The sequence below is a fragment of the Zonotrichia albicollis genome, chromosome 1, assembly GCF_047830755.1.
Source record: "Zonotrichia albicollis isolate bZonAlb1 chromosome 1, bZonAlb1.hap1, whole genome shotgun sequence".
In the NCBI taxonomy this organism is placed as follows: domain Eukaryota; kingdom Metazoa; phylum Chordata; class Aves; order Passeriformes; family Passerellidae; genus Zonotrichia; species Zonotrichia albicollis.
In genome coordinates this window covers 21,714,999-21,742,118 of record NC_133819.1, presented here as the reverse complement: position 1 = coordinate 21,742,118, position 27,120 = coordinate 21,714,999, and the positions used below count along the sequence as shown (strand labels likewise).

The 27,120-nt window shown below is 38.9% G+C and overlaps 2 protein-coding genes across 6 annotated transcripts in view; one reads left to right on the top strand and one right to left on the bottom strand.

Annotated features, from left to right (window-relative positions):
* Window positions 1-11,912, bottom strand: part of RUNDC3B (RUN domain containing 3B) — a 49,723-nt gene extending 37,811 nt beyond the window's left edge. The window contains exons 1-2 of one of the 3 annotated variants that reach the window (XM_005480278.4): window positions 11,658-11,912; window positions 4,946-5,061 (exon numbers count right to left, since the gene is read on the bottom strand). In XM_005480278.4, the coding sequence (XP_005480335.2) occupies window positions 4,946-5,061; window positions 11,658-11,761 (220 nt within the window). In that variant the 5' untranslated portion in view covers window positions 11,762-11,912. Of the gene's footprint in view, window positions 1-4,945; window positions 5,062-11,213; window positions 11,233-11,657 lie in introns of those variants that run through there. The other 2 variants (XM_074535675.1, XM_074535668.1) reach the window with 2 other exon arrangements.
* Window positions 11,913-21,320: 9,408 nt separating this feature from the next.
* The window catches only part of ABCB1 (ATP binding cassette subfamily B member 1), a 48,179-nt gene continuing 42,379 nt past the window's right edge, over window positions 21,321-27,120 (top strand). For all 3 annotated transcript variants that reach the window (XM_014269074.3, XM_074535471.1, XM_026795583.2), the window contains exon 1: window positions 21,321-21,528. The gene's annotated coding sequence lies outside the window, so the exon portion shown is untranslated. The remainder of the gene's footprint in view (window positions 21,529-27,120) is intronic.

Genomic DNA, 27,120 nt, shown 5'->3' with positions numbered 1-27,120 from the left:
TCCCATGAGGAAATACTGAAGGCATTAGGTTTTTTCTCTCTAGGGAAGAGAAGGCTCAGTGGGGGAACTCATCACAGTTCCCCAGTACTTAAAGAAGGTCAAGGCTCCCTCCTCACAAGGAGCCACACAGAAGACAAAAGGCAACACACACAAGTTGCACGGAAGAGGTTGCATCCCAAGGAAGAAATTTTTTTACAACAAGAACCAAAAGTCACTGCAACAACATCCCCAGTGATGAGATAGAGTTTCCATCACGGGACGATTTCAAGATATGATTGGACAGGGTGCCAGATATTCTCATCTAGACTCCCACCCCCAAATGATTGGGCCAGATGATTCTTCAAGGACCCTTCCAACTTGGGCTGTTTTATTATTTCAAAATCATATCTAAATTTTAAAACGTAATAAAATTGAAAGCTAGTTTTAGTGTAGAACTTGCATTCTGTCAAAGTACGTCATAAGGAAAAAGGAAGTTTCTCAGCAGGTGCACAGGGCAATGAGCATGTGGTCTTTGCTGTGAAGTTCATAAATCACCCGAAGATGCAGAAGCTCACAAGGGATTCCAACAGAAATTATGTTGGTTTTGTCAGCCAAACAAAATTCTTAGGTAAACATGGAAGCTGCACGTGTAATATTAAACACTGCTCAAATAAATTCCATTCCTGTCTACAGAACTGCAAAGCAAATAGAAACAAGCTGATTTTTTTTTTTGCTTTCACCACATCTTTGCAAACTGCTGCATACCTACTTGTATCAACCCATTTCTGTTTTGACAACTAGACACAAACATCCACAGTTATCACAGATCCTTTTCATGCCCAGTAAATTCTTCACAAATAAGATTAAGCAGTCTGATCTCTATCCAATTACTGTCCAATTTAATTTACAAAGTTCCACAGTTGCAAAGAAGTAATGACTAGGATGTTCCAAGGTACAGTCAGGTTTTCTCCATATTTCACTATGTTATTTAGTTAGCAGCAATTTTTTCTATCCAATAAAAAGTAAGTTTTAGTACAACTTTTTGCTAACAAACTGGCACGATCTTTGAGGAATTTCTGAGATACCTACCTTTATTTCGAGCCTACAGAATTGGTCACTAAATACTTAGAGCAGTTCATAAACTCAGTCCTCCAAAACAATTACAAGTTCATTTACAATTTTTCTCCATACAAGAAGAATGAACTAAACCACAAATTACACAAAAGCTTTCCTGTTTCTTCTTAGTGAAAAAGAATAACTCAGTATGTGTGTATGGATACTAAATCTAATAATAAAAGCTATTCTGCTAACATTATTGCACCAAATAAAGGGCTACCACAGCAGTATGTTTATTTTGTCTTTTTAAAATAGTAGTGCCTTTAGTTCTTATATCCTTAACCTACCTTTTTCACTGCCATTATATCACCATTACCTAAATTATTTAATCCAGGAGACTTGTTTCTCTCAGAACAAGGAGCATTACAAGCTGCATTTTACTGACTCAAAGAACTCCTGAAATTTAGGAGTTACATAGATTGGATAGATAAAATCAGCTTCCATGGGCAATCCTAGCAGAAGCTTTTGACATGTTTATAGTGCCTCCTAAATGTCCAGGAAAATAGGTACAAAAAGTTGTGAACATGTCAAAATAGCACAGTACAGCACATTTTCTGTGTCCTCATGGTGGCAAATGCAAGTAAGTGTACAGATGACAAGTCTGCTCACAGTAACCATGACATGCAAAAATTACACAAGTCACAAGCAAAGTGCACTAGATACATTTACACACCGACACCTGACACTCTTTCTAAACACACATGCAGTCTAGCAGTTTGGGTATCAACATTTTTGCTGCACAAAGGATATTACTGAAAACATAGTAAGGCAGCAAATACATCCAGGAGACTAGATTTCAGAGATATGTTTGAGATTATGGCCATAGAAATCTACAATAGTTATTCATGTTTTTCAGTAGTAACTCACTTAATACTAACTTAAAGTGATAAGAAAAGGCAGAAAAAAATACAACCTAGTTATATAGTAAAGATATAATACACACCATTTTGAAATTACTTCAGGTTTTAAATCAGCTTGGATATATCTGAGATCAAATCCCAAGTACTGTTGTTGAACACCTTTGATGTCGTACCACTTCTGCACTACCTGATAAAAAAGACACTTACAGGAAATATACCTGAAAAATCTGTGGCCAGAAATGAAAACCAGAAACCACACAGATCACTACAAGATACTGCTTCATCTCCACAGTACCGAATGATCAGGAATGGAAAAAATTCCAAACAACTATATGAGAAAAAAATATGGCTCCTGATAGATTCATCTTGCTTTAAAGGCTATCAAACACACATACACAAATTTGTAAAACCCCTTTCAGGACTATAGGTCTTATTTGGACCTTCAAACACATTGTATCCCCCCAAGAGTAACACTTAACCTCTGCTGTATTGTAAAACCATGCAAAAGTTTATTCCTAAGAAGAAATAAAAGTAATTAGTCACTCATCTTTTTTTTTTTCTGTTACTTCTTCTCTCCTCCCTTTTCAAGACTTTCAGCTGCCCTGCCCAGTAGTATCACATCTTGCCAGGAGGGATGTTGCAGTTTACTCCAATGACAAGAAGAACACATGCCTTATAAACTCCTCATTACAAACTTCGGTTGACTCCATGTCCTCAATACCTCCAGCACTTGTAGGAAGTAGCAGGCACACTGCACATGTAGTGTTACACAGCACAGGGAAACAGCTCTCCCCTTGCCAGAGCTTAAGGCAGTCCCTTAAAAACCAGTTAGTACAGCTTGCTCAAACTCTCGTCCTTAGGGCAATTCAGATTGCTTTTACTGTCAACAGTGGCCTATTCCTGACTGATACTTATTGGCAGAACATGTAGTTGTAATGCAGTGCCACAGCTTATTATGCTACCTTTTTTGGAACTGTTTTGGTGCCATATGTGCCAAGTCTTCTGTATCACATAAACAGATACATATATTCAAGCAGCATTTACAGAACTTTTGTAGTGAGCTGGTTTGCTCATTTTACTACTAAGTAAATATCCATATTTACTCTTTTCCCTTTAAAATAACCATCCTTCTTCCTGCCATTTTGAGTTTGGAGTTTTTTGTCTGGATCCTAATTAAGCATGAAACCAACAAACAGAAACCGTCACTATATTCCATCAAGATGGAATTAAGTTTTGCAGGATTTTTTTTATTCTTCCTTCCTCATCCAGTACTTCCAAAGGAAGCTAAATATTAAGAACTGTTGTTTGCCATGGCCTCAAAGTAATATACTTAAACTCTCAAATCTGGATCACCCATTTAACTACACTGCCATGAGATTATCCTGACAACTTTGATACAAAGAAGCTATTTATCTTACCATAGACAAACAGATCAAGTGTGTTCTGCCAGTTTCCAAACACTTTATACAACTCACTGCAATCACCAGTTTGCATTTAGTCCCTTTCTACTGACACTAAGTATGCCTTCAGAATATATTAGTCAATTCCATCAATAAAATACAATTTCTTTCAAGCCCCGAGTTGTAAAATACATACCCTCTCAAAATGTGAAGTGTCATAGTACATTCCTTCTCTCAATTTCTGTCTTTTTATTTTAAAATCTTTAAAAATTACAAGCAGTCAACCAGCTCATTACCAAAACATTCTCCATTTGCAACACAACCCATAAGTTCCCACCTTTTTCTGTAATTTTAACTCTGCAAACATAGAAAACTATACTAGCAATTACAAGGGGAAGACTGAAACAAAATTTAGCTATTTGAATTTCTCTATTTCTTACTTGAAATGATTTTTTACTTGCAAATTCCATTTGCCAACTTGTCAAGGCTTCTTCTCTGTACTGCCTGTCCTGAATAAAAGACTGTGAAGCAAAAGAATGTTGATGAAAAAAAAAAAATTTACAATTACTTTTGTACAAATACTGCTGAAGCTGGAGGAGGAGGAGAAGGAGAAAAGAGAGCAATTTCCCTGCAGAGTCAAGCTGCTAAGTAACCATAATCACTCCAAAAATCTTTGTCACAATGTGACAAACCCTATGTTTCTACCATACTGTGCACCATTTCTTTCCTCCTCTGACAGAACCACAGCAGGTAGTAATTGTGCTATTCAAATGTCAGCCTACACACAGTATTGTTCACAAAGCTTGGTTATGAATATTAAAAAGTATGAAAATGAGTAGATTGTCATATTACACATCTATATTTAGATGATTATGATGTTCTTCATAATTCTCAAATCATTTCAGAAACTGTACACAGAACTGAGGAAAGAGAAGACTCATCCAAGGTCCTTTTCTAGTGACTGCTACTACTAAAGCACACATGGTTCTCTGAGCAAAGCAGCTTCCTCTAGAACAACTGGAAAATGCAAACAGACATTATCTGGAACTAGAACTTGATACAGGAAGAAAATCAACAACTGACCTTTCTAAAAAGCAATCTCTTTCAGGACATTCCAGCAGAAAAAACAGCTTCACTAAAGGGGTGGGGCAATAGAATGAAAGCACCTAAAAACAGTCTCTGGAAAAGAAGGCAACAAAAGCAAGGGAGGAAGAAATGGGAGCAGCACCAGATACACTCTGTAGCTCCTATTGAAGCAGATAATATAATTGTCTTTTAGACTCTTAGGACACAGCCTTATCATAAAGCAGAAAAGCAGACAGAGCTCAGCACCATGGCAACATTCACTTGCTTAATTACCAGCCCAGAAGGCTTCCAACAAGATCATTGGAAATATGTTTCACAGAAATAGTTGCTTTCACTTTTCCATAGTAATGCAGAAAATCAGGAAGGTAACAGCAATAGGACAGACCCACAAAGAAAGCCAATGCTTTCATTCAGCATCAAGGAGTTTGTACAGATGCACATGGGTTTTGTATAAACAAATTCTCATGGCAGAATCATCATCAATAACGAAGTTAATTAACATACCTTTCAGTCGATGACTTAGAATCTGTTCCAGAATGGCTGCAAAATTATTAAATTCAGGGGAAGTGTCATCTATAGTTTCAAAACAGGAACGGTCAATCAGAGTTTTGACTGAAAACCTAGAGCAAAAAATATGAGATAATCACAAATTATATGAATAATTAGTGGTTCTCTATAGCAGGGCAGTAATTTGTGTAAACCAAAAGAGCAAGGAACCAAGGATATCAAGTTCAGTCACAGCAACAGGAATACACAAAATGTTCAGATATTGCATGGAAGTGCTATTGGCATTGTTGGTCTTAGGCATAAAGCCTTAAAAACAGAAAGAAAACAAAAATCCCCACCCTTTCCACACAGAAATGAGTCAATTATTTTTCTCTTCTCTAAAGTATTTTAATGCAGTTGGAGAAAAACAAGCACCCAAAAGCATCCAATATCAGTTTCTATGTAATCCTAAACACAAACACTTATGCTTGACATTTTGTCAGTGCTCCTTTTATTCTCAAAATCTATGTTCAATAATCAGAAATACAAACTTTATCCTATTATGAGAGCACTAATTTCATCCTAATGCAAAAATAATCTAGACATATTATAAAACAATGAATTTTTATGCATTGTTAAATCTGCATTCACTTAGGCTGATTTCCCTGTGAATGGGGGTAATCCTTATTCAGCACTGTATTACTTCATTATTATGCTAGAAAAGCTTTCAATTTCAATGATCCAACACCTAAAATTGGAAAGGCTGAATCAAGTCACTGCAAAATGCAGACAAGATGTAATTAATCAACTGGCCAGCCTGCTGTGTTTAGTTACATTTATACAAACTTTTGCTCTTATTCAGAGGATAGTTCAAACCTCAACAAATATGACAAAAAATATTTTTCTTTTGTCTTCATAATTTTTATCATTATCCATTTTTATTTTCCTTTCTTCAGCTTGTTCTTCCAGTTTTCAGTTTCAAGACAAATTTCTCAAACTTCAAGGTATTAAATCTGAAGCATTTACTATGTTTTTTTGCAACAATCTTATTTGCATTAATAAAGCCATACTGCAGCCTGAGGAGATAGTTTTCACAACACCCAGATGTCAACAGTACCAACTCAGGATGTTCTCACTCTGCCTGCTCCTCCCAGATCCCACACCTGAGCGAGCGCTGGCTTCCTCAGCTTTGCCACTTCTACTTTTTATGGTGCTCACTATGGACTGTTCTAGATTTTCAGTACTGGAAAGGAGGGGAGAAGTGACTCTTAAATACAGATACATTCATAAAAAAGATCCTTCACAGCACCTCAACACAAGCACTTCTATGGCACAGCGGCAGAAGCAGCACAGCATTATAAGCAAGAGCAGGAATGAAGCTCCTGACACCTGCAGTAGTTTGAAATGCTCTGCACGACAGCAGTACCTGCCTCCTTAGTGGAGCCAGCACAGCCTTCTGATACACAAAGCTAATGTGCTCAAACTGAACTGGCACACAGCTCAAGAGTTTCCACTCAATTATGTTTGACTCAGTAAACTTCTGAATAACAACTGCCTATTTCACCTTTCCTGCAGGCTCCTATTGTTGTAGAGTTTTTTGCGGAACAGGAATTAGGAGTGAATTAGGGTGGAGGAGGAAGCTTCTCCTGCAGTGCCAAATTATGACTCAGTTTTGAACTCCTCCATATTTTTAACCAATTTTGAGTAAGTGAGAGACATGCATGCCCACCAGTCAATGCTATTGACTCTTCTAATGGCAGAACTTATTGCTTCCTCAAAGCTACATCAGAGCTGAGAAATTTTTGATTAAAAAAAGCGTTCATTTTGAAAAACAAATGCCTATAGCAATGTCATGACTAAGCTAATATTAACAGTAACAAGATGAGTCCTCCCACACCATGCAGGTCTGAAAAAGATCCAGTGCAGCATAGCACTCACAGATCCGTACACAAGATAGACAGTGAGTTAGCAGAGTGATGTACTGCCCTGTATGCAGGAATATCACCATAAAACTCAGAGACAGGATTATCCATAAACTGCAAAATCAAGTAGAGTACAATATAAAGCTATGTCTACTTCTCCTGTATTCAATGTCATACTTGAAAGTTCACTAATTAATATTGTGTAGAGTACCTATTCAGAAATGGAGATATATTCAAGAAGAAACACTTAAGAGCAATTTCACAAACACTTTAAAAATCATAGATAAGCTTTTTTTTTTTATTTTAAAGCATTCTGCTACTTGACTGAAAAAAAATATCTAGTATTTAAAGAAACAAAATTTTTATATACCTAGGGTCTGATTATAAAAGACACTCTAAGAGCTCATCATCAAAATGGTGCTTTTTAAGTGCTCATATTACTCTCATAACATCAGAAATGTTAATTTTAATCTGTCTATTCTATCCTTTCACCAAAACCCTAAACCTTCATAGTCAACTTGGGTTAGACTGGCTTTTAGGAGAACTTAAAGGGAGTGCAAGTACATACTTACTTCTACAAACCAGGAAGATAACGGCACTACCAAGCAAAATTTAATTAACTAGAAACATTTTTTTGAGATTTAAAAACAACTCTTTAGGCAAATACTGGTTTGCTATCTTTTTTTCTCTAAATACTACAAAGAGGCAAACATATTTAAATGCAAATTAAAAGTCATGAGCACGATTTGCATATTAGATATTCACATTTCACCATGTTTACCATGCATATTGGAAAAAGGATTAAGGGTATATAGAAGTTATGCCTTTGAAAAAAGGTTACACTATAAGCACTAAGTAAGCAATTCTCCTCAGTCATTGCAGGTGTTTCCAGTGTGTGGGGCCCCAGACCAGAAATTCCACGCTCTTGCACAGTTATGCAGAGCCACATGGAGACTGAACGCCAAGAAACAGAAGGTCAGGTCAAAAGTACACAAGGGCTATGAAGAAAAAAGGTCCAAATAGCTCGAGCTGTTTCCCTGGTTCCCTGTATTGCTCCCATCTTCACAGAACCTCTAAGGTTGGAAAAGACCTTTATGATCAGGGAGTCCAACCATTAACAGCACTGCTAAACCATGTCCCCAAGTGCCACATCCACACTTTTTTGGAACACTTCTGGGAATGGTGATGCTACCACTTCCCTGGGCATTCTGCTCCAATGGCTGACCACCCCTTCTGTGAAGAAATTTCTCTGAATACCCAATCTAAACCTCCCTTGTGCAACTTCAGGCTTTTTCCTGGGAAAAAGCCCAAGCATCACCTCACTTCATCTTTTCTCCACTGGGCTGCCACAGCAGCACTGCACTCCAGAGCAGCAGACTGCTTACACATCAGAGATTAACTTCTGAGGGGAGTGCAAGAGCAGATGAGTAATGTAGCTTCTCTTGCTATAACTATAATACCTGTTGCTTCAAGACTTTTTTAAAAGAAAGTATTTTATCCAACATTTCTCATTGTGTTACTGCAACAGCTTTTACTCCCCAACTTTTATTACTTGTTTTTTAATGCAGTAACTGCAATTAGCGATTTCAATATCAATGTTTCTAAATTACCTTTATGAGCTCTGATGTTTTTGGATTATTACACATTTTCTGTGTCACGAATCTACACTTGCTTGAGCAAAAAAGAAGATGTAGAAATAGCAGCATTCTCCCAACCTCAAAAAGACCTCATGAATTATGTAAGATGGAGACATTCTTGAATAAGAAAGACTTAAACCAATCTTTCTAGGGTACATTGTTCCACTACAACTTTGCAAGACATTGTTCCACAACATCTTTGCAAGATGTGCAAGAAGTCTCCAAGTTTCTTAAATAACTCCAAACCAAAGCCAAACATTTTGTGGGTACATCCCACATCTATAGGCTTATTTCCAAAACAGCAGATTTTGTCATGATTATTTAGCTTGCAATTTGGGAAGTGTCATTAAAATACTATTTTAAAGAATTCAAACTATTACTATAGAATAATCCCTAAGATTATGAAACAATATGCCTTAGGCTAAACATGGCAATCATGAAACCAGACAGTTCAGCTAAGGGTCCATGTCACTGCATCAGGTCTTATGTGTATTAGCAAAATCACTGTTTTAAAACCGTATTTCCTAAAGTTGTTCAATTCTGTGTTAACAGTCTGTATTTAAGCTATGAATTTCACTTCTGAGGTCTGTCTCAGTTGTTCTGTATCTATATGGATCCTATTGAAGACTAGATTAAAACAAGTTGAACAATCTATAACTTGTAAAAAGTCTTGGTGCCACTTACTGGAACATGAAAGGGATCAAACTTAAGGGAAAACAGGTAAGGGGAGAAAAAAAGCTTAGAACATCCATTATGTAATCAATAAAAGTCCTGAGAATTATTCCAATTTAAATCAGGGCTGTGCAGTTACAAAACTACAGTCATTCACTTTCACATGCATTTGATTTATGGAACTTAAATATCTATGTCACTTTCCATGGCTACAGTGACACTCAACATTTCAGTGGAAATACACTGTTCTTTCCAAAACTGTAAATATAAGAAACTATCCACATCTGCAGGAGGAGTTAGATATCATCACTGTAAGAAAATATGAAAACCTTCAAGTCTGGTATAACTATTAAGTAAAAATATGCTAAACTGAAGCTTTGACAAAAATAATTCATTAAATTATCAGAGACTGTTAACAGATGGCAACTCAGAGGAGTATCTTCCTTGTGATTTTTCCCCTTCACTGGGGAACAGTTCATACCATCTAAATTTGATTGAATCAATTGACTGGAGCTATTTTTTACCAGAACAATGTCTTATTTTCATAGAATTCTGATTGGAAAGGACTATTATTTTACACTTTTCAATACTAACTTGGCTATTCATAACAGGTAACACTTTTCTAGAATAGAAAATGTGTAATAACGACAGCAAAGCACAGAGATATTTTAAACACTCTTACACTGGCAAAATAAAAATATAAATAAATGCACATACATCATAATAATGCAAATCCTTCCTCCTCAACATTTTTTCCAAATTCTTATGTGTATTCATAAACTGAGTACTTCAGGTTTTGTGAAGAACAGCAAAATTAAATCGCTTTACTGAAAATAATAAAAATTCACCAATCTCAAGCAGTTTCTGCAGTAGCTCTTTTTTTTAATATGTGTTTAAGTGAATTCTCTCAGATTTCTAGGCATTTTTAAATATATTACACCATCACTTCAACTTCAGGACAGGGACATCAAATAAACCAAAAACATCCAATGTAACAGCAGAGAGTACAGAAGAGTTCTTCTCAACTGGGAGGCAAAAAAACCCCAAGTTCTGTAGAATACAATATATTTCTTTAAAAAGAACTGTTTATATCCTGTACAATTGTGTGATTACTTGATAAAACCAGTGTTTTCCTGAGCACACAGACTGGCAGTATCTGCATCTCTGTAACAACAGCTGAAACTGAAAACTTCCATTTCTATTATTTAAACTGCTTCAGCAGGTGTGATAAAACTTTGTTTAATATTTTTTTTTGTTGTGTATCTTTTTCACAGGTAGGAGTAGAGATAAGGATACAAGCCCAGGAAAAGACAGAATAGTGCTGATGCTACTCAAACACAGTTACTATGACTGGAAGGAATACTGAAGCAAATTCATGAGATGGATGATACAGTCACACTTTGTAAAACCTGCTAACAGTATAGCATAAGAGAAAAAAAAAACAAAAAGAGAGGAGAAAATACGAGGTTGTATGGATTTTTAAAAACCCTGCTGCAGCATTAAGTGATGATGGTACAAAATTATCTAATAGTTGTCCTGTCACTGTAGTAAGATTTGTGAGAACTAAAATTATGTCATAACGCTATTGAATCTGTTGAAAACCTTTCCCAGATAATATTCAGATTACTCTAATAACGTCAAAATTGAGCATTTGAAACAAACGACCGAACGGAGCCATTGCTACCAGCATATCCACGTATTTAAAACTTTGCCATGACATTACGGGTCACTGCCGCACACCTGGAAATGCTGCATGAATTCCACAGTGACAGCAGTGGAAACGCTTAAATAGAGCGTCATAGAACTGCTATTAAGCTTGCATAAGCTCAGCACTAAGATGCTTAAAAAAAAAAAAAAAAAGAAAGAAAAAAAGAAATTAATTTGAATACAGTAGCTCTAGTACTGCAGATTTCCTGATCTAGATTTCGTAGATAAAAATATCCCGGAGCGCAGCCTCTTCGGGATGGTCCTGCGGCACCGGCGCGCTCGCAGGAGCGCACGGTCAGCGGCCCGAACCTCCTCCCCTGGATCCATCCCATTAACTCTGATCCTCACCGCACTGACTCCGAACCGGACCGCGGCCGGACCGTCAATCGTAGGGCAGCTACAGCAGCCGTGCCCGCAGCCGAGCGCTCACCCTCCCCTGCCTTGCTCCGCACCGCCTTTGGCCCGAGCACGCAAGCATGGTGCCGGCAACAAACCCGTCAGTCCCCCGCTTCAGAAGGGGCCATTCCCGCCCCGCAGCAGAGGCACTGCCCGGTGAGCCCCTGCCCTCCCCGCCGCCCGGACACGCTCCCAGGAGCTGAGTCAGGATGGATGGAGGAGGCAGCTCTACCGGCACCGGCCTCCCTGCCCGGACAGGGCTGCGGCGGGGCCGCCCCCGCGCTCCTGCCCCAGACCCGCCTGTGCGGAGCGGGGGCGGGACGGGCCCCGCGGGCTGCGGCGGGAGCGAGGGGCACGGTCCCTTCGGGCGGGGCAGGGCTCCGGCCCGGGGCTCACCTGCACACCGTGATCAAGTTCCGCCTCTCCACCGCGGCGTTGCGGCACGGGACGCTCTTCCTCCGGGCGGAGACGTTGAGCCCCCCTAAGCCGAGGGACGCCATCTCCGCTGGGCAGGGCAGGTGGAGCCGCCGGTGCTGGCGCGTAGCCTTTGTTCCCGGCCTCCCGTTCTCCAGGATGCTGCGCCTGCCGCCGCGGCCGCACGCGGACGAGAAGGAAGCGGACTAGGAGGCCCCCGTGCTTTCCCCACTCCTCCTCCCGCCGCCCGGTCCCGGCGCGCCCGAGGCAGCGGCACGGGTCGGGCGGGGATGCGCGGGGTCCCCCGGCGGGGGCGGCTCGGCCCCCCCGCTCCCGGCAGCCGCGCCGCCACAGCGCCGCAGAGCGCCGGCGCCGCCAGCCAATCAGCGCGCGCGGGGGGCGCGGCGCCGGCGCCGCCTGGCGGCGCTGCCGGGGACAGCGGGCGCTCCTCAGGGGAGAGCCGCACCTGAGGGCGCCCCCGAGGGAGCCCTGCAGCTCTCCAAGCGTCCGTGAAATTGTGGTGCTCCTTTAATTGTTATCAGTTCTCTCCCTGCTTAGCCCGCTGGCGTCTCGAATGTGAGACCTTCCCCGATTGTGGCTTTTAGAGTTTGAAATGCTGTCAGTCGTTAATTAGGATCATAGAATCACAGGGTTGGAAAAAACAACTGAGATCGTCGAGTCCGACCTTTGAACACCACGATGTCAACTAGATGCCACCAAGTGCCACATCGCTTCTTGAACGCCTCCAGGACGTGACTCCATCACCTCGCTGGGCAGTCTGTTGCAGTGCTGGACAATGTTTTATGAAATATATCAGCTTTACAGGCCATGCTTGTGGGAATACACTTTGCCACCAAACTACGGCTGGCCCAGCTCTGAACTAAGACATGCTTGGAAGAGCTCTGGCTTTGCCTTGGCATCAGGATGCAGAATTGCGTGACATTCATGTCACTGGAAGACAGGAAGACAAAGCCCTGCAGAAGAAAGCCCAGCAGTAAAATAATTGTGCCTTGTGGCTGTGAAGGAGTAGGTTTGGCTGGTTAGCTGGGGAGATGTGAAATGGCATGTATTAATTTGATTTGCTTCCTCTATGGGAGGAAGTTCCCTTTCAGCCTAAGAAAATAATTTTGTATCATTTACAAACTTTATTTGTTTGCAATGAGAGTGAGTGGTGAAATAAATTTTGGCACAACTCTTCCTTCTACTGAGTTCCATGCATAACACTCCTAAATGGTTCTGTTAAATTCCAACCTACCCATTCCTATAATTGAAACATAAAAATTTCTGTTTACTGACATGCAAACCCCATTGGATTTTGGTTTCTTTGGAGAATATCCCTTGTAGATATGAACCTATTTCTGACAGTTCCTGTCCAACTAGAACTGTGTCCAGCACAATTTTATTACATGAAGAGGAATTTTGTTGACATAAGAAGTTTGAAAAGTAGATTACCATATAGATGGCTATTTTTCAAATGTAGTAGCATATAAACTTTTTTATCAGAAGATATCTCATAAATTGATTCAAGTATTACCACTTACCAAAACTTCCAATATCATCATATATTACTTGATATGCTGTTTTCTCATGTCTCTCAACATGTAACTGAGTAAATTTGACCTAATCTTTATCTTCATTGAACTTGATATGAAATGGTGAATAAACTGTTGTGCCTTCTCTAAAGTAAATCTTCTTCTTTGCTTGAGTGTTTTTTTTTTTTCCCAAGCATGTTACCATTCAAATTCACTATAAGGTAGTTCATTATTTTGTTTCTGCCTCTCTTCCTCTGTGCTCCAGAAACATCATAAAGAAGTAGAGGCATAGGTAAATCTGAAGGATGGTATCCTTTCTACACTGGAATCAAGAATAATACTTTTAAAATTAATTTTAGGTGGCTTTCCCAGTACAAGATTGAAACAAGCTGTTGTTCTTTACTTTTTCTTTCAAACCATCAAGGGGAAATGCTGCATGTGTTACTTGTTGCCTCTCAGAAATTAAAAGCCTTTCTTCAGGTTTCTTTCTCTTCCCAGAGGTTTTTTAAGGCCCATTGTTTCTGTAGCTTCTGTTAAGAGATTTGTGCAGATTGAGTAAACTTGCAATTAAATCCAAGCTAAGGCTGAAGTAGATTTAATCTCTGCAGTTGAGCAATTTCAGCTGCCAGGTTTGTTGCTCTTGAACTGATGATAAACATACTGGATAGTTACTAATATTTAACCAAAAAAAAACAGGAGAACTTTTCTACATATATTAAAAACAGAAGTATCTTCTCTCTTCACCTTTTCCCCAGAAACTGTAAGTTTTATTTTTATACTTGAAAGAGATTTAAGATTAAAACAGACTTGTCTGCTGGACCAAGCCTTAGGTTTCAATATTAATACGTTTTTGTCCTCAAGTAAATGGATTTCTTTAAAAATTGTTGCTTTCTTTCAAACATAGTTTATCTTCCACTACTGTCTTATCAAAGTAGAAAATGTAAAAAGGTTCTAGAAGACTTCAAAAGAATAAAGAATAATAATGTCAATATCATCAGCTGCTTTGGAAAGCTCAATAAGTTTATCAGGAAGTATACAGTGGTCTTGAATTTTTAAAGCCTCTCAGTAAGAAAAATAGACTAAAGAAAAATCTTACTGCCTTCAATTAGCCAATGTGAGGATAGAGGAAGAGGTTTTCTGAGGAGTGCAGAGCAAACGGACAAGGGGCAATTGCCAAAAGCTGCAACAAAAGACAGATACTGGGGAAAATTCTTGATGCAAAGATGTTTAAGCACTGGGGATGTGCAAGAAGCTGTTAGGGGGCACATCCAGGACAACTGATTCCAGCTGATAAAAGGAACCATACCATATGCCATTGTGTCCAGTGGTAAAAACTCAGGGAGAGAAGGAAGAAGCAGGGACATTTGAGTTACACCATTTGGTTACACTTCCCAAGTAACTGTTCCCTGCTCTCCTGGAAATGGCTAAAGGTTTGCCTGTTGATGGGAAGCAGTAAATGTATTCCTTATTTTGCCTTGCTTGCATATACTGCTTTGCTTCACTTAATAAACTGTCTTTGACTCAGCCCACAAGTTTTGCTCGTTTTCCAGTACAATTCTGTCTCTCCCATCCCACTGAGCAGAAGTGAATAAGTGGCTGTGTGGGCTTTAGCTGCTGACCAGGATTAGTCCACAAGTTGGCACTGTATTGTCATTTATAGCAAGAGAAAATGATCTCCAGTTATCACATAAGACTCCCTCAGTTAGGAGCAAAACACAAATTGGTGTGAGATGTGATATATTTTACTATTGCACTTTAGGGTAATTTTGTGTATACTGATAGTTCAGAACACATCTCATGGATTCCAGCCGGCTGCCTGGCTTTGTATATGAACCATACCTGAACCACAGGACATTTCATCTCAGCATAAAGGAAGAACCTTCTCTATGTTGAGGACAGCCAAGCACTGCCACAGGCTGCCCAGGGTGGTCAAGGAGTGTCCCTCACCAGAGGCATTCAAAACTCACCTGGACATGTTCCTGTGTCTCTTGCTCCAGGTGACCCTGTCTTGGCAGGGGTCTGGACAAGATGGCCTGCAGAGACCCTTTCCAACCAGAACAATTCTGTGATTCTGTATATGTAGGAGGCATACACACTTGCTCTTTTTAATTTCATGGTTTGAAATTGTTTGGGCTTATTTTTTGCTTTGCTGGGTTTTTTGGGTTTTTTTGTTGGCAGCATATCTGGGGTTCTACAGATATAATTTACCAACATCTTTGTACTGAAACATGATAGGTATAATTTGAAGTTGTAGTTGCACTTTTCCAAATTGCTCTTTCCTACGAGAATTCTCAGAATGAGTTAATTTTTCAGGTTATTTGTAGATCTTGTACTTTGGCATTATTATCCTTATATCCTTTGGCACTTATCCTTATATCTTAGAAAATCTGTACAGGAGCCTTTAAAAGGAAGGTTTGAGGGCATGTTAGAACATGGAATTCCACCCACCTTTTTTTGACATACTGCTGAAACTTAGTTCTGTGGAAGGAGTGAAAGGAATTGTGGAAAGCAGAGTACCATATGACTTTTTAGAGCATACTTGGGTGACAGTTATGAGCAGAAGGAGAATAAGAACAAACCTGAATTTTACAAAATTATATCATTGTAGTAGAGATGTCCAAGGAAAAGTAATATGAAACACTGAAATATGAAATATGTTTGTGGTTTAGGACTGGAAGGATGTAAATTTCAATCTGAGTTTTTAAACTCAAGTTGGTTTAAGTTTGCTTGCCTGAAATGAGTAAGAAAGCAATATTTGAAGACATCTTGACTTAAACACTGTAGCTTTTGAAAGTTATGCTAATGAGATTACTTGTGAGATAAATGGCTTTATGACATGGCACATAAAACTTTATCTGTGTTCGTTTCTCTTGGTTATTTTTTTACATATTCTAAAGTTATGTTATTAAAAGTTATTACCCTTTTCCTTTGTGATTTAAAATATTTACATTGCCACTTGGTGGCCTCATTTGATCAGTAATAGAAGATAAAAAATGTAAGTTAAGATCCCTTTTTTTCATGGGTATGCAATTTAAACCTTGACATGATTTTCCTACACATACAGGAGCAATATATTCCTTTTTGCAATGAATAGATGCATGCTGGGGCTATTGCTGTTGTAGTTCTCAAGGGTTTCAATCACTGATGTTGGGGTGGTCAGATTTAAGAGCTCTTCAGTAAGGGTGGAATTTAGGTGAATGATTTTTCTCCCTGTTCTTGCTCTCCCATCCTTGAAGTTTTAATATTTCACACCCCTTCTCAATCAAAACAAGCAGAGGATTGTGTCTGATACCAATAATTTAACTTTTCTTTTTTTTTTAGGACTAGAATTTGTTCTGATTTTGCCAGGCTTCTTTCCTACTTGTTCTGCATCTTTAGTTCTTATTTTTCAGATTTTATTACTTGAGGATGTTTTTCTGTATCACTTTTGGGAAACTGTACCCCAAGTCTCTGTCCCTCTGTGGTTCCATATTATCGGTACAATTAGCTGTGTTACAAAATGCTAGTTTGTTGTTGCTGGGTTTGCTGGTTTAATGTATTTCTGTCTGGGTTCAAGGCAAGCAAACATTTATTATATCATGCTTAGGATATTTACTGATAAAAATCTTCTGCCTTGGCAAGCTTCTTGTCAATTCCCCATGCCTTGCAAGCTCAGGAAGAGCGGGCTGGATGAATGGATGGTGAGGTGGATTGAGACCTGGCTGAATGGCAGGTCTCAGAGGGTTTTGAGCAGTGGCACAGGGTCTAGTTGGACTGTCACTAGTGATGTCCCCTAAGGTTCAATACTGGAATTGTTTAACTTGTTCATCAGTTACTTGGATGCAGGGGCAGATGCCTCCTCAGCAAGTTCACTGGTGACACGAAGCTGAGAGCAGTGGCTGATGCCCTGGAGTGCCGTGCAGCCCTTCAGAGGGACCTTAACAGGCTGGAGGGATTGGCAGAGCAGAACATTTTGTGTTGGGAAGGATAAAAGTTTGACAAGAAAGTTTCAGAGATATGTATACTTGGCAGAAAGATTTTTGAATGTAAAATCTGAAGAAGGAATAAAGATGAAAGCAAGTTTTGATATAGAGGAAAAGAATGGCTGAGCCAGTCTTACTGGATAGCTAAGAAGGCAACGGGTATGTTGGAAGAGGTTTTTATAACTTAGAGAAAAGGATAAACCCACCTCAAACAAGAAGATGTTTTTACCAAGCAGAAAGATAGCACAGGCAAACAAGCCAGAAAATGTTGCAAGTAGAAAAAAGGTCTCAGAATTTTCCACTGCAAGAAAACTGAAAAACAACTTCTAGCTTAAACTGTAACATCCTAACTTTTAGTGATTGGAGAATAGTAACATGAATATGGTAATTATAGTAGTTATGACAGGCAATAGGTAAAAGTTAAGGTATAGATTGGTTCTTCTGTATTAAGATGCTCGGCAAAGAAAAGTATATAATGCATTGTAACCAAAACCAAAGGGTCTCCAGGCCTGCCTGCAGCTGGAGCTGATAGCTGTAGGCACAGGCTCTGTCGCCCTGGACTGTCTTGGATGTAATAAACTGCATTTTGAAGAGCTGCCTGGAGTCCTGCATCTCTCATTCAGGCTCTTACCCTTTTGAAATTTAACAAAGACAAATACAGGATCCTGTATGTGGGGAAGAATAATCCCACACATCAGTACAGGCCAGGAACTGACCTGCTGGGAGGTAGCTCTGAGGACAAGGACCTGGGAGTCCTGGTGGGCAACAAGCTGTCCATGAGCCAGCAGTGCCCTTGTGACCTTGCAGGCCAATGGTATCCTGGGGTACATTAGGAAGGGAATTGCCAACAGGTCAAGGGAGATGATCCTGCCCCTCTACTCAGCCCTGGTGAGGCCACATCTGGAGTGCTGTGCTCAGTTTTGAGATCATCAGTACATGGGAGAAATGGATCTCCTGGGGTGGATCTAGCAGAGGAGAATGAAGATGACAGGGGGACCAGGAGCATCTCTCTTACAAGGAAAGGCTGGGGAAACTAGGTCTGTTCAGCCTTGAGAAGAGACAACTGAGAGGGGACTTCATCCATAAATGTCAGTGTCTGAAAGGAGGGGGTCAAGAAGATGGACCAGGCTCTTCTCAGTGCTTCCAAGAAATAGGACAAGAGATAACGGGGAGAAACTGATGCACAGGAAATTGCACCTCAAATATAAGGAAGAACTTCTTTACTGTGATGGTAACTGAGCACTGGAGCAGCTTTCCCAGAACAGTTGTGGAGTCTCCTTTCCTGGAAGGGAAACCACCTATTCAGAAGCCATCTGGATGCAAAACTGAGTAAAGGGCTGTAGGGGACCCTGTGTGAGCAGAGAGGTTGGACCAAATGACTTTCCAGCCTCAACCATTCTGTGATTCTGTGATTCTGAACCCAGTCTCACACTCTGCCTGCTCAAGGCTGGGTACTGCCTCAGAACAGGTAAGCGCATGTCACCCTGCTTCAGTCTTGTGATTTTCTTGCAAAATCTAAGTTGGTCTTTTTTGCAATAGCTCCAGATAGCCCCAGGTCTTCTGTCACACACTACAAGACATACTGCAAGCTGTAACAAAAAGACTTCTAGTTAATACACAGATAATGATTTATGGCTAAAATATTGTATTCTTGTAACAGTGCTTGACTCTCCTCTAAAATTACCATAGTAGATTCAAGGTTTCTTCATTCTTTCCTGATCTCAGTGGTTGTTGATTCTCTGAAGCAATATGTCTTTTCACTACTTGGTGCTTACTCGTGACTCTTTTTCTTTTTCAGCTATTTGCTCAGTTTTCTGTGATTCTTTAATGTTTTAATTATAAAGATTCCACTTAGCCCTAGGGTGCTGATGTTCTGGATATTATAATTCTGCTGGTGTAGGTGAATATTGTAAATGTCTACCTAAAATTATTTAGATGAGAACCATGGCTTATTTATTTCTCTACACAGAGCACAATCTTCTGACAATTTTTACTGAAATACAAATAAACAAATACGTGTATCTGTATCAGGTTTCAAAGTTTCTACATAATTGTGTTCAAAATTCCAGTCACCATTTCTACTCCCTCTAAAAAAATTGGTACCCATAAAAACTCTTGGTTTGTTGTACTCAGTCACACAAAGTCCATTTTTGGGTCAGTGTTGCAATGGCCCTTTAATAAAAGCAGTCTATATGTTCTGCCCTCACATTTATTTACCACAATTTTAAAGTAGTGGAGGCATGTATCTAATGTTTCATTGTCTTTGGTGCAAAAGAGTTTTCCACTGTCACTACAGATAAGGTCTATTATCAATAAAGAGCAGGGTGCTTACTACTTCCTTTGTTAATCAAGCAAATAGTCACAATTTTGAACCTGATGTAGTTAATAATAAAAATTAGAACAGGCAGACTTCGCTCAGACAAAACTTAATAATTAATTTATGCTGCATCTTTTAAAAGCCTTTCTGCTGGCTATAATTCTGGTGAGACTTCCCATATGTACTCTTAAATTTTAACAGCAACACTTATGACATTCTAGCTTTTGTTAGCTTATTTACCTTGCCATAATTAAAATTGAAACTGGAACTATTTAGGCTATTTTCCATTTATGAGTTTATCTTGATATACACGAGATCCTGCTTTGTTTATAATTGGAGCTAGTTCATCCCATTTACAGTTTAGACTGTAAACTTGCATGGAAAAAATGAATCATTACTAACCATGCTCCTTGCCATTCTGCAAAGTAGTGGTTTATTCTTGCTTGTTTATTAGTGCATTGAGCATTCCTTCCCATTTGAGTTGCTATAGCAATATTAATCTCTTTCCATGTGTTTAGATAGGGTCAGTAGCTATTCTTCAGTTAAAACATTGGGCAGGCTTTTTTTCTCCCAGGCATAGCTCTAAATCACATGAAAGTGGGAGAAGCTGGGGCTCACAGGTCATTACAATGACAAGATGATGCAATATCCCAAATCTTTCTGTAATTTTTCACTTTTTGGTTTAATGCTATTTTTAAAGTCCCATTGGGTCATTCAGTTTACCTTGAACTGGAAGTTCACAGCAACACGTGCCTTTTTTTTCTTCACGGGCTTCCACATTATTCCTTGATGATTTTCCCTGGAATATATGTTCCCTGTCTCAAATAAATTTATTGGTTTAAATTGCATCTGAAAAATACAATGAAAAATGCCTGCATGGTGGTACACTTGGCTCTAGCTATCTTTACTGAACTACCTCAACCACCTTTGTCAGTGAGTCTAGAATTAGGAAACCATGCTTACTCCCACTTTGCATGGTATGTGGGACTAAGGTAGGAATGCACATATTCTGGTGTAGTCTGTTTGTATCCTAACCTGTTGTCCTGGGCTTGGCCAGGATAGAGTTCATTTTCTTCTGATGTTTCTCACTGATGTTTTGGTTGTTGCTAAGTAATGCTTACCCTAAGTCAAGGACTCCTTAGTGTCTCATGTTCTGCCAGTGGAGAGCTGCACAGGGAGCTGGGAGCAGGGGGAGCGCAGTCAGGACAACTGACCCGAGATGGCCAAAGGAATATTTCCTACCACAGAACATCCTATAAGAGGGGGAGTTGGCTGGGAGGAGCCGATCGCAGCACAGGGTCAGGCTGAACATCAGTTAGTGAGTGGTGAGCAACTATCTTGTGCATCACTAATTTCTCCTGGGTTTTATCTCCCTCTCTCTTTCATTATTATTGCTACTATTATTATTGTTGTAGTTTTTATATTTTACTTTGCTCCAGTTATTAAACTTTTCCTACATTAACCCTCATTTCCATGTTGTAAGTTGCTCTATCTTTTTATACCTCGCTTTGTATTTTCTTCAGTTTGTTTGATTTTCTTTAGTTTGTTTGCAAGCTTTCTGTTTCTTCCAATGTGAAATCTACTGGGACTACCACAATCTTGGCATGGGTGTGTGCTTGACTATTATTCCAAGACTGCTACCTCTGTATGTTTCTTTTTGATAGGCTTTTACATGACCTGCATTTTTTTTTCTCAGTGCTTCTATTAACCTATGTTCAGGTTTTCCTTTCTGTGATGGAGAGGCCACCAGATTTCCATACTTTGGTAGCCAAATAGTTAAAGCTTGATGTATCCGGTCTGAAACCAAGTATGAAGCTAGGTCATTTCCTTTGGGTTTCTCTTTTAACATCATTAGCAGAGGTTGTGGCTCTGTTGCTTGTGCAGAGTGAAAGCAGAAAGCTCTTTTTTAGTTTTCCCAGCATATCTAATAGAGGATTTTCCATACTTTTGATAAAAACTGGAGCCATTTGTGAACCACACAGAATAACCTGTGGCACAAAGACAATAACGGAGCTTTTATCGGGTGAGACACACATAAAAAGGTAAAGTGCACTTCTGTTCTTTCCAGTGATTAAAAACCCTATAGAGCTTGTGATAAAGTCTTGCCTTATTCTACAGAAAGCTCTTATTTATAAAAGCCAGTGTGCATTCAGCTAGCCTAGATTTACTATATATTCAGTTTTTACTTTTCCACTGATTATGTACTTTGGTGGAGCATGTGTGATATGAACTGCTGCAAAGCAGCCTCTAGTGATGCCTATCCAAAACTAATTGCCTATACTAATGCTAAACATGGTTTTTAATAAGGAATAGAGGTTTTTTCCCACAAATATTAAGAATCTTGAAGTAAAATATTTTTTTTTCTCTTTCTTTAAACAGCACCGTGTAGATTGGTAGTGGCCAGTGAACATGAAGCAGCTTACAGTAATGTACATCTAAAGGCCAGCATTGGAACTAATGCAGTTTTACTTCTTTTTTTTTCTTTTTTTTTAATTCTTTTTTTGTGAGATTTCTTCACTAATTAGGTTAGTGATTTACTAATTTCTGCAAATATGATTCTCACAAAAATGTAAGGAGCTGCAAAAGTGAAACAAATACAATTTTTTCATGCATGGACTCTCATAGTCAGTTCTACTCTTTGGTGGTACCAGCATCACCATTCCTTCAACCTAAAACTATGACTGAGTATTTCACTTTAGATTGTACCTGAGTTTTGTCATGATTAGCTTTGAAACCTCTGTTTTGAGTAATGCTGGCTACTTCTTGAGTATATTACCAAACTTTTAGTTTTTCCGTGTACTGATATATCATTCATGTGTGGTATGACATAGCATATTCTGATGGTAATTTCATGCGTATGTGTTGTATTTTGTCTGAAAGTCTGGAGGAACATGGACAAAACAACATTACTTTCTCTCACAGCTAGATGTGGTTATCAGCTGTGCTCTGTTAGTGGAATTCCAAAGAAAGCACTGGCTAAATCAGTAACAAAATAGCAGTCAAATAATCTTCTTAGTATTACGAATTTCAGGTACACAAACAACCTGAGAGATGGTTACATTATTTAAGTGCTAAAATCTCACTTTTTGCATTTTTTCTTTGCTTTTAACCCTGGACAAATAGGATGTTAAAATAATAGGTCTCTGTACTAAGATCTTGCTTACCAGTAAACTTCTTGATGGTGGATTGGAGTCCTTCCTCTGCTATTAAAACACTATTTCTATTTTTTCACATTTTAAATTACAGACACACAAAACTTGAGGAAATTCTGTTACCCAAATATCCACTGTTTTTGCTTCCTCCGGATTCTCAATAACAAAGCATCAATGACTTGCAGGAATCACTCCACCCTCACCTCCCACTGGTCAGGCCGAATTTCACAAACATCCGTAGCAAAATCTGTGGCTAATCCATTTTGTTTCAACAAGGCTGTGCCAATAATTCCCTGGTGTTCCTAAAAGGGATCCTCCCATTCCTGAAGAAACAGGAGGACTCTTGAACTTGGCAGCTATTTAACTGCAGGCAGAGGTCTTAATACAGGTACTTGAACATCCATTCATGCATACAGTGCTGCAAGTTTTATTATTTTCCCTCTTTCTTGAGCTATAGCTGGAATAAATATTTGTTGAGGAGAGTGGTTATTGGCACTACAGTAACAATTAACAGCATGGCACTAGTGGTAGTTAACGTTCTTCCCTTGACTACCCAGTACTGATATGGCTATTGGCCATTTCCATTGGTTATATTGCAATTTTACCACTAGACCAAGGGCAAATAGACGGCAGAGTCTCCCTAGACTTTGTTACTGAGAGGAAGAGATAATGTCTGAGGGCTTTCCTGAGAGGGACCTATAATTTTCCATAGTTTTCATTCCTCATTATTTTTTTTTCTTGACAAAAGGAACCAGCAAGGAATTTGTGTATTCCATTCCATTTTCTAAAAGCTTTGCCTCTTTTTCTCAAATTTACGGTGTTTTCTTCCAGCAGTTTCAATGTTGTCCCCTAAAGGAAGTTTTTATTATATTGTCCAAAAATATTTTGCAGTTACCATTACAACCTCTTTTTACATAAAGAGCTTAACCCACACTGAAGATTGTTTTTTCCTTTTCTGTTCCTTTATATCATTATCTTAAATGGAGACTGGGTCATTTAAGGTTGTATTTCTGAAAACGATAGTCTACAGTGTGTAGACATCTCCTTTTAGGAGACCCACAGAACTGGGATTTCCTTATATTCTTTCTTACCTCCGTCACCTTGCCATTTTCCTTGTCCATACCTGCTGAAGCTGAATTTGCAGCTCTTTCCATTGTAGCTCTGCTTGATTCCCACATCTGATAATTACTCTTTCTAGCTTAAGTCTTGTACCACTGCCACATGAAAGACAGTGGTTCTATTTCACCAGATACATTCCCAAATGCCAATACTAATAATTATCTTAGAATTCACAATATTTTACGGTCTCATAGCATTCTAGGTGGAATATCCTGCTAACCAAGTCTCCTGGCATTGCTCAGATAACTGTTCTGAGACATCTACCTACTAAATTTCTTGCAAAAAATTCTTCCTGAAGTATAGCTGATAATCATACTCCATTCTGAGGCTGTACAATCTTTACTAGTTAAGGAAAACTAATCCTTTAGCCCTGAAACCCCCATTTTAAAAGTTTCTGAATTCAGTGGCCCCAAGTTTTAAGCAAATCCTCTTGCTCTGCAGTCAGGTCAGCTACTACTGTTATAATAATCTCCCACACTTTAGGAACAGCACAACCCAATCAGGAGGAACCAGCCGGATGCATTCTTTTTTTACCATTGTTTTGGACTAGGTCTTAAAAGCCTATTTTGTTATCACTTTAACCTGAATTTTCAGTATAGTTACTGTTTGAGTTTCCCTTATATCCTTGTAGTGTAGTTGTCAGTTGTGTTCTGGGTGACTGGTAATGAAGTAAAATGGCTTTCTGAATGTGCAGAAATCCATCTGTGCAGTAGAGGTTTCAGGGTGTGTTAGTAAATGGTTAACTGCAGAAACTTTAAGGTAAACCTAGCAATCAGAAACTGAGAATCTACTTTTAAACACCATTAGACTAGTATTTTACACACAGATCCAAAGAGAGACAAAAGCCTGAATGTTCTTATTATCAGCTAGATTAAAACTGATGCAAAACAGAGGTAAAATTTTTTTGGTAAGAATTTGCCATTATTTCCACTCATATTTTGCTGATATAGAAGATATACATATATTTTTTTCCTTTTCTATTGTTCAACCCTCTTTTTTCATGCATTAATCTAAATATATATGAAGAAGGGATTTTTAGAGTTGAACAATGTAATTATTATTTTCTTCTATTTCCTATCATGGTTTAACACTAATTTATATGAGTCATCTGATATGGCATGACAATCAGGTTCTTATCTGTATCCATGTTATCTGTTGGGAGGAGATCAGTTTGCAGAATACTATGAATATTGTGGTCTCACAAAGGATGTTTTGATGACTACAAAAATGGTGGCACATAAAAAGGAGCAAGATAACTTTTGCTGCTCTTGGGGTTAGAATGTTTATGGGGAACATCTTACTATGAAATCTTGAGGTAAGCATTATTCTTCCTGCCCAACTTCACCCTTTTATGAAACAGAGGAGATTGTCTGTTCTAGTGCTGGATTTAATGGAGCAAGGTGAACTCTGCAACAAATTAAATGCGATAACACAATCCAACCCCCAGTTCATGAAAAGACATGCGCTCATGATGACTTAGTTTCATTTTTGGGCCTGAAGGAAACGTACACATGCTTCTCTTGAGAGATCTACTACTCTTGAATAGTTCTGTTTACTTGATATATGACTATAGGTGGAAATCTATTAGGAAAGTAGGTTGTTAAGTCTATTCTGTGAAACAATGATCACACCAGTATTCAGAAAGAGATTTTGTCACATATATATTTGGAACAAAATGAGGTACTGAATTTCAGTAATTTTTGTTCTTGTAAACATACCATTTCATATACACATTACATTATGCCACTAGTGTGTGAGAAATTTTTATGGTCTTGTCACATACAGTAATAAGCATCTTTCTTTCCTAATGTGTTGCCAAGGTGTTCCATAAATAACCTAGGCAGATACGTTCTCCTGCCTCTTGTGCACTATACCATGGAATCAGTTTCATTATAGAACTTGGCCTGGTTCTGCTCACACCTGCTTATAACTTCCAGCTTGGTGGATCTCTTCATTAACTGATTGTCAGCCATGCATGATCACTGCAGAAATAATTTGTCTTCTTTAGGGTGTGAGGTAATTTAGCAATATATCCATCTACAGACACCACGAAAAGTCCTATAATGTCTTTTGCAAATAGCCCATGACATGGAGTCACTGCCAGATTTTTTCTTCTATTGGCTAGATAAAAGGCTTTTTTTGCATGTCAAATCTCATAGATACTCACCAGAGGTAGTTTAAAAGAGATCAATTTTCTAAATTTGGTTCTGCTTCATAGTACTGACAATTCAGAGAATCCCAGAGGATGCTCCCATTGAGGAATCTCAATTAGCATTTAATAAGCATACCTTGCCCACAGGAATTCTGTGGATCCTTTGCCTTAGGTTCTCTAATTTCTACTGGAACAGTATTCCTTGCATGCCAGGTGCAGACAATGAATGCAAGGAGAGTAGATTGCTCCTTACAATAGGAGATATCTTGGTTTGACTAGTGCTCAAATGAGATGCTGAGGGTTGCTTTCTTGAATGTTTTCCATACTAACAAACTCATTTGTCCTCAGTGAGTGGTGTTATGGCAACAGGACTGCTCTGAACACTTTATTCAGTCAGGGTGAGCTGTTAATCATTCATGATTTATTGTTGACTATAAAAAGAAATCAAGGAATTGCATGTACTATCGGGGCGCTCACACCGGCTCACGTGTCATTGCATGCGAGCAGAATGCAAACTGTGCAGAGGTCACGACAGGGCTGAGTCAGGAAGGAGGATGTCTAGAGTGCAAAGAGTGAGGAAGTTGGAATATGAGCAGAGATCACTTTGTTCCTTCAATTATCATTTTGTGGTGCTGCAACACTGTCCAAAGCCTTGTGATTCAAGGGTTCCCATGAATATCAACATTTGGGGAGCCACCTGCCAGTCCTTCTGCCTCTGACCTGCAGTCTTTATCTTCCATTCTGTCTGGGAAGTAGGAAATCATGTCGTGACTTCACTGTCCACACAGGGAAGGGGAGGAACATTGAGGAAGACCTCTGAGCCTTGCTGAGTAGTTAAATATCTTATGTGGGTGCTTTCTTGTTTCTTGTCAGGAAGGTATGAATTTACTAGTATTACTCAAATGAGTTTGGCCATGATTAGCACTTCTTAAGTTTCATTGATTGCATTACTGTTTAATATGTTATGTCACATTTTCACAAAGTTTATACTTAGGCATCAGTAAGAAATAAATAAGAAAAATGCCCTGAAATCTGGATTTGCTACACATAGTCTAATAAATTCAAGTTTCCGTGGGAAGTGTATGGGAAAATGATGTTTTTCCCTTAACAAGGATAATACCTGCGGATAGAACGATAAACTTTGTTGTAATCCAAATACATTTTAATGATCTTATGATGAATTTATGAAAATTAAGATTAAAGATCCTTTA